The 8,466-nt window shown below is 35.2% G+C and overlaps 1 protein-coding gene across 3 annotated transcripts in view; it reads left to right on the forward strand.

The window, feature by feature from the left end:
* Nucleotides 1–2,752, forward strand: part of LOC143193163 (death-associated inhibitor of apoptosis 2) — a 56,444-nt gene extending 53,692 nt beyond the window's left edge. For all 3 annotated transcript variants that reach the window (XM_076399187.1, XM_076399192.1, XM_076399177.1), the window contains one exon: nucleotides 2,125–2,752. In XM_076399187.1, the coding sequence (XP_076255302.1) occupies nucleotides 2,125–2,682 (558 nt within the window). In that variant the 3' untranslated portion in view covers nucleotides 2,683–2,752. The remainder of the gene's footprint in view (nucleotides 1–2,124) is intronic.
* Nucleotides 2,753–8,466: the final 5,714 nt, after the last annotated feature.

An 8,466-nucleotide genomic window follows, 5' to 3' on the forward strand; every position in this document is an offset into this window, starting at 1 on the left:
ATTCTAGCGCCGCTCTAGCATTTCAGTACCACTTTTGTAGAACGATTTATCTTTTGGTTCAAAATAGGTCTGTTATCAGTTGCTGTCCACTCAGATGACGATCGTTTTGATTCCGGAGTGAAGTGATGGATCCATGTTTCATCCATTACCACATATCGATGCAAAAATTCTGGTTTGTTACGTTTAAACATGGCCAAACACTGCTCAGAATCGTCAACACGTTCTTGTTTTTGGTCAACAGTGAGCAAACGCGGCACCCACTTTGAACATACTTTCTCATAGTCAAATGCTCATGCAGTATAAAACGAATACGTTCTTTTGATATCTTTACGATGTTAGCTAACTAATGCAACTTCGCTTTTCGATCATTCACAACGATTTTGTGGATTTTTTAATGTTTTTTGGTGTGACCACCTCATTTGTCCACTGCGTCTGCACCATCTACTACCACGTTTGAAGTCAACAGAACAACGTCTTATTATTGTTTCTAATGGAGCGTCCTTATCACACTTTTCAAGCCATTGCTTCGCTTGAACATTATTTTTTTCCATCAAGAAACAATGTAAAATTTAAACACGAAATTGTTTTTGATCCATTGTTTTAAGAATAATTGGTTATGGAATTATGGTTATGTTTTTTGGTGTGACCACCTCATTTGTCCACTGCGTCTGCACCATCTACTACCACGTTTGAAGTCAACAGAACAACGTCTTATTATTGTTTCTAATGGAGCGTCCTTATCACACTTTTCAAGCCATTGCTTCGCTTGAACATTATTTTTTTCCATCAAGAAACAATGTAAAATTTAAACGCGAAATTGTTTTTGATCCATTGTTTTAAGAATAATTGGTTATGGAATTATGGTTATGTTTTTTGGTGTGACCACCTCATTTGTCCACTGCGTCTGCACCATCTACTACCACGTTTGAAGTCAACAGAACAACGTCTTATTATTGTTTCTAATGGAGCATCCTTATCACTTTTCAAGCCATTGCTTCGCTTGAACATTATTTTTTTTTCCATCAAGAAACAGTGTAAAATTTAAACACGAAATTGTTTTTGATCCATTGTTTTAAGAATAATTGGTTATGGAATTATGGTTATGTTTTTTGGTGTGACCACCTCATTTGTCCACTGCGTCTGTACCATCTACTACCACGTTTGAAGTCAACAGAACAACGTCTTATTATTGTTTCTAATGGAGCATCCTTATCACACTTTTCAAGCTATTGCTTCGCCTGAACATTATTTTTTTCCATGAAGAAACAGTGTAAAATTTAAACACGAAATTGTTTTTGATCCATTGTTTTAAGAATAACCAAAGTAGTGCCACACTTATCTTATTAACTCACAAACTTATGAGTAGAATGTCATGAAATTTTAGCTACTAAATGTTTAATGTTATATGTTTTAACATCTATATGTTAGGCCCGGAACTTTTCAGTCCATATATTATATTATAATTATTCTTATATTTGCATTATTCGGATCATCTTGTTTCATAACTTGCGAATAGTGACTAAACTTAACTATGACGTGAATATAACCTTATCCTGAATGAATGGTTCGCTTTTTTAAGGTAGCGTGTATGTCACTACTTTGAAAGTATACTGTATCTGCCAATCACCTTTTCTTCGAACTAATAGCCAATTATAAGGGTTTTTTCCCTTTTCCAAATAAACTAGAAGCCAGGCAGCGGCACTAAAACGTAATGAACACTGACCGACAATCTACCAGTAATACGGATATTATAAAAACGGTATTTTGAAACAGAAAAACAACAATATTTCGTGAAACCTCCCTGTAGCACAAGTAATATAACGACTTTTAAATCAGTAGAAACTTTCCAGTTGTTTACTTAGTATTCACACTATTACTAAGGAACGTGACGTATTAGACAAACATATCAATAAACGATGTTTTAACAATGGAATAAGGAATTCAATATATACACGTAATCTTATTTATGTTAGAAAATTTGTGTCACACAGTATAATTAAAAACAAAAAGAAATAACTTGTATATTTGTTGTAATTTAACCGTAACAGAAAATCAGACGGAATTAATTACTTTATGCATTCTTAGTTTCTTGACGTCACTCTAACATCACCATTTCTATTACAGGGTAACAACAAAGCCCCCAACAGTAGAAATCAGAGAGAAGTGACCGAACGCGAGCTTCAAAAGCACCTAGTGGGCCCAGCCGCACTAGCCGCTCTCCGTATCGGGATCGACGTCCAGCGCGTGCGGCGCGCCCTCAAAAATAAGCTCCGTCACACCAGCGAAGGCTACAAGGAGGAGGAGGCGGACTCTCTCGTGGAAGCAGCTCTCACCCTCCAACTGGAGGAGGACGAGAACGACACCGACGAGGACTCTCGAATCCGCGAACAGGTGACGGCGGCGCTCAGTGCCGTCGTGAAAGCCGCCCAAGCCGACCCCACCGGCCAGGCACCGAAAAAATCCGCCGCCGACAACACCAGCAACTCCCCCATCTCGCTGGAGGAGGAGAACCGGATGCTCCGGGACGCTCGACAATGCAAGATCTGTATGGACGCCGAGGTCGGCATCGTGTTTCTCCCTTGTGGCCATCTGGCCACCTGCGTAACCTGCGCCCCTAACCTGGAGGATTGTCCGGTGTGTAGGTCCGCTATTAAGGCTACCGTTCGTACTTTTCTCTCTTAGTTGGACTGTAACCAAAATCACAATGATAATTTGAAGCAAAATATAAGTTTATACGTATTGTTTTCCCATATACGCTGTTTTATTTCAATCACGTGCTTTATCGTTGAGTACACTTACTCGTAACACGTTACTCAAAAAGTTCCGACCCTTATTAATAAAACAACAATTTTTAACGAGGTATTCTAGTCTAGAAATTTGAATAAAAATGTTTTTTCAATATTTTCAAAACTTAACCCTTTAATAATATTTAAAGATTCAAGATTTCAATGATTTTTTGAGATATGCATATAGCAGCTTTAGTGAACGCCTTTAACAGCTTATCTTCTAAGGTTTTACTGATTCAAAATAATAATAAATCTCTGAAATTATCGATATGGACTTAAACATACACATGCTCTAACTCACACAATTGAAATTTCAACTTTTATAGCAGTTTGCATTTTTAATGGGACAATACCCGGACTCAGCGCTCAGAAATAGTACATTCTAATGCTTCAAAGGAGTCCGGAACCGCTCAGTTGAAAAAGAAAGATGTTTGTAAAATGTTGGTGAAATAGAGGTAGGCCCAATGTATGGAGCAGGAATCGCAAGTTAAAAAAAGTAAGTATACAGTGCAATTATACTAAAATACTAACGAACCTAACAGACATTATCCTGGCCAAACATTACAATTAGTGATTTTGTTGTGATATGAACTTTTCGATACAATTTTTGTAGTACGATTTGTCCTTTGCTTCAAAATAGGCCTCAGTTTCGGCGATCACCTCTTCATTCGAAGAAAATTTCTTCCCAGCAAGCATTCTTTTGAGATCTGAGAACAGGAAATAGTCGCTGGGGCCAGATCTGGAGAATACGGTGAATGAGGAAACAATTCGAAGCTAAATTCATGGATTTTTGCCATCGTTTTCACAGTGCATTGTCTTGGTGAAGCAGTACTTTCTTTTTCTTGAAATGCGGCGATTTCGTCCTTCAAACGGTCAATAACGCTATATAATAGTCGCAGTTGATGATCCTTCCTTTTTCAAGGTAGTCAATGAAAATTATTTCATGCGCATCCCAAAATACAGACGCCATAACCTTGCCAGCCGACTGTTGCGTTTTCCCACGCTTTGGAGAGGATTCATCGTATGCACTCCACTCGGATGACTGTCGATTGGACTTCAGAGTGAAATGATGGAGCCATGTTTCATCCATTATCACATATCGACGCAAAAACTCTGGTTTATTACGCTTGATCATCTTCAAACACTGCTCCGAATCATCAACTCGTCGTTGTTTTTAGTCAAAAGTGAGCTCGCGCGGCACCCACTTTGCACAGAGCTTTCTCATACCCAAATATTCGTGAATGATATGATGTACACGTTCAGTTGCTATTTTTAGAGTTGCTATTTCGTTCAATTTCAATTTACGGTCATTCAAAATCAATTTGTGGATTTGTTTAATGTTTTCGTCGGTAACAACCTCTTTTGGACGTCCACTGTGTTCACCGTCTTCGGTGCTCATTTCACCACATCTAAACTTAGCATATCAATCAGAACCGCTCCTACGAAAGAACTTAGGAAAAGGAAGAAGAGCTTTGTGAATTCTTTAAGCATTAAAAAATGGATAGTTTTCTGGTGAAATAAAAAAAAATTCCTGAAAACATTTGATCATTAACAATTAGAATTTTACAATATCTTTATTGAAAAAAGTTCTTCTAGATTAATGTCTGTAAACATTTCCGCTTGTCGCATTCTTACCTTTTATGTATCACCATACAGCGTATATTTGTTAACCTTTGCTTTCACATGCTCTAATTTTTTTAAATATTAACATCCCTTTTCATCTACCCTTTGACTAGTGTTGCTATTGAGGAAAATATCGTGAGAATAGTCGCTTGTATAACGCAATCGTACAACAGATGGTTGAAAAACCGGATTCACAATATAATTGGAGCCCTCCCAAGAGCACACAGACCACACCGAAGGGTCCAGCGCCGAAACTAGCGATAGCGCGATGTAGTTCGATCGAGATGAGAATAAAACACAATCTCGCCGTTTTCCTTTCTCTCTCTTCCACTCTCTCTTTCTCTCTCAATCCTGAATACATTTTAAATGTTAGTGTGATATGTAGATAAGTTGGCACTGTACTAAAATAGATATTCGAATAGATTACAAGAGATATATCGATTACCGTAATCTTCTATATGTTTATGAATATGAATTGTAGTTCGTTAGTCTCGCTAAAACTCGGGAACGGATGAAGCGATTTGGCTAAATTTGATTTTGAAATATTTGCGGAAGTCCAGGGAAGGTTTATATGCTGATATCACACGAAATAATTGCGAGGAACGTAGTAAAAGCGACAATTTTGTTTTCTCATACAAAGTGTTAGTGTCACTGTTATTACCTTGACTGTCACAAAAGATGACATTGTTGTTGTATGTCAAATATTTGTGGGCGCATTTTCGCTATATTAAAACATTTAATGTATTAACAGTGAAGATAATTTCTTGACACTGAAAAATAATGGCATATATGTTAAATATGACATAACTATGTGTTAATGTTAATTTCCAATCGTATTCTAAGTGCGATCGAGTAAACATTTCCCAAGAAGACATACTTTGTAAATGTATTTCACATTTGTTATTTAGACACAAATCTAGATGCGAGTACGTTCTTTGCTTGTCTTATTAACATTGCCAAAGAGAAGACTTAGGTCGACGAAGTATGTAAAATGTGATAGGGGCTACCGTTTTACGTGTAAACCGCATTGATGGCCAGCGACGGACTAAAAATAATAATAGTCGTCTTAGTATGTCACAATTGTGTCCGATAGTGACTGGAAATGGGCTTAAAATGCAATGATACAATTGTATTGAGTAACTCTGCAGCAATGTTCCTGCAAGCAAAATTAAAAGCATTTTTCAATATTGTAAATGCACGTGGAAAAATAAAATTGGCAAAATATAATAGTTGTTTCCAAGCAAAGTCGTTGAACACATATTATAAAGAACAATTGCACAATTGCAAATACAAAGATTCAGTGAGTTTATCCACTATCAGATGCAGATCACCAATTCTTCAGAAATGTATAGACGTTGTGTCCACAAGCCATCAGTAAAGCGACCTCTTGTCCAACTAGAAACGTTCCTTCATCAGAACAACGATTTAGTCAAAATAGCATTGGTTCGAATACTCGATGAAGTGGCTATTGGTATCGTCGAAGAAAATTTGTTAGATGTTTGTTAGAGTTTGTAAGTTGTTCACCGGGCCATCTAGTCTAGTAATAAATTCTTCAGTTGTTCATAAATTAGCGTTGGGAACTATCGACTGAAAACAGTTGAAACAATCGATAGTCGCGAAACAGTCAATAGTCAAAAAACTAGCTAAAATAGTATTGACTATTTTCAATCAAAAGTACCGTTGGACTGTTTTTTTCCATTCGTGATTATCAGACGACGATGTACGAATTCCTTCCCGTATACATTGTCAGAGAGGAAAGGACGGAGATCATTGCTTGGATCAGATCATTTTAAATGGCAGTTGGTAGCGTTAATTAATGTTATATATTACTGTTATTTTGAATGTATGAAAAAGAAATGGATTAATTATTCCAAATACGTTCTAATTTTAATATTTGGAAAGTAATGACGACGTAATATAATAAATGTATCCTTATCGTACTAATTTTTAAAAAGATAAGGAAAAATAATTTCTGAACACTATTACGATGCAAGGAATAATTTCATTTTAAATAAAGTGGTGATTATTTTTATATTTGAATGTTCTGTGGATCTGTAAAAAGAAAAGGAATAGTGAGTCCCAAATATTTTTCTTGTATTTAGATAATATGTTAATTTCTATATTTAATTAACATACTATAGTAAATTTAGATAATACAATAGAACTTAAACAAAACCCAAAAACTAAAAATGTACAATAACCATAAATAGTAAATAAAAACTAAAGGTACGCCTAATCATAGATAAAAACTAATCCATGACGTAGCTAAAATTGATCGCACAATAAGTACCAGACCCTTTTTAAATAAAATAAAAGTCTAAACACCGAATAAGCGGCATTTTCAAATACTGCTTAATTTGTAAAATTATTGTAGTAGCTGGTGTAATTATTTCTTTCTCCATAATTATATCTCCAGATGTGTCAATACATTCTTCGGATGTTCCAGTCAATATGGATTTCCCGTATATAATATTAATTTCTAAAATTGTCAGTCTTTTATTGATGACATCTAATTACAGACAGCAGAAATTGAGGATTCTCTTTCAAAATATTCCCGAACCATAGGATGTTTCGCTGAACGCATCATTCTACAAAAAAAGCTATAAAATAATAAAAATAAAAAGATTTCTCTGTCTTACCTGCTAATAAAGTCTTCACCAAAAAGTGTGGCAACTATCATTATTTTCTTGTATTTCTTAATAGCCACGAAAAGATATTGTTGAATATTAAGGAAGAGTTTTCCTATCAGAGAATGTATTTATTAGAGATATTTAGTATAAATATTTTATATTTTACTATTTATCATCAACAATATTATTCCTTCCTATAACATTAATAATCTTGTTCCAAAATATTGCTATATTAATTTACAATATATTGTAATTTACAAGCAAAACTAACTGAAAACAAAACATAAAACCATATGTAATACGTATAAATCTATGTAGGGCGTAGGTAGGACGTAGACGAGGACGACAGAACCAGACCGTTAAAAATCAGTCGAATGAAACTAGTAGAACTAAAAATAGTAACTAAAAGTACACGACTGAAACAGACGCTAGTAGAAACAGTTGGACCGAAAATCGCGACTAAAACAGTCGATAATTGTACAACAGTAATAATTAGTCAATTATTAAACAGTCGATAGTTACCAACGCTAATAAAAATTCTAAGATCTCTTAGAATGCTAAAATATTGTAATTACGTAAAGACACCTTGATAACATATTTAATCTAGCAACAGAAAATTCACATAGTAAATTATTCATACATTTAGTGAGAAATATGAAAAGCCTAATTAATTTAAATATTGTTATTAAATCATCCTTTTTACACATTTCCTGTTTCGTCAAGACTTCCCCGAAAATGTGTGGCAATCAAATCAGATAAGTAGCAAATTATTCTATGAAGTGACTAAATATCGGTAAAATACGTTGTGTATGCTACAGGAGATGGACAAAATAATATGAACACCTGATATATACACAATATTTAGTTATTAATAACAGGTCAATTGAAAAGTCCCCGGCCTGACACATAGATGGCGCTACTAGAATTAAATCCATATGTTTTTTAGTTAGCACTAACCCTCAAAAGATGCGTGTATAAATTTGACAGCAGTTGGATCATTAGTTTGCGAATTATAGCTTTTTGAGTAAAGCAACTTTTGTTAGGCGGAAAAAATGGATAAAAAGGAATTTTGCGTGTTGTTAAAATATTGTTTTTTGAAAGGGCAAAATACAGTTGAAGCAAAAACTTGGCTTGATGCCGAGTTTCCGGACACTGCCCCACGAAAATCAACCATCAAGGATTGGTATGCTAAGTTTAGACGTGGTAAAATGAATACCGAAGACGGTGAACGCAGTGGACGCCCAGAAGAGGTTGTTACCGACGAAAACATTTAAAAAATCCACAAAATGATTTTGAATGACCGTAAATTGAAATTGAATGAAATAGCAGACACTCTAAAGATATCAACTGAACGTATACAGAACCGTATACATATCATTCACGAGTATTTAGATATGAGAAAGATCTGTGCAAAGTGGGTGCCGCGC

Source organism: Rhynchophorus ferrugineus, unplaced genomic scaffold, assembly GCF_030347505.1.
Source record: "Rhynchophorus ferrugineus isolate W39M unplaced genomic scaffold, kcgeb_rfMv2 rfM1, whole genome shotgun sequence".
In the NCBI taxonomy this organism is placed as follows: Eukaryota; Metazoa; Arthropoda; class Insecta; order Coleoptera; family Curculionidae; genus Rhynchophorus; species Rhynchophorus ferrugineus.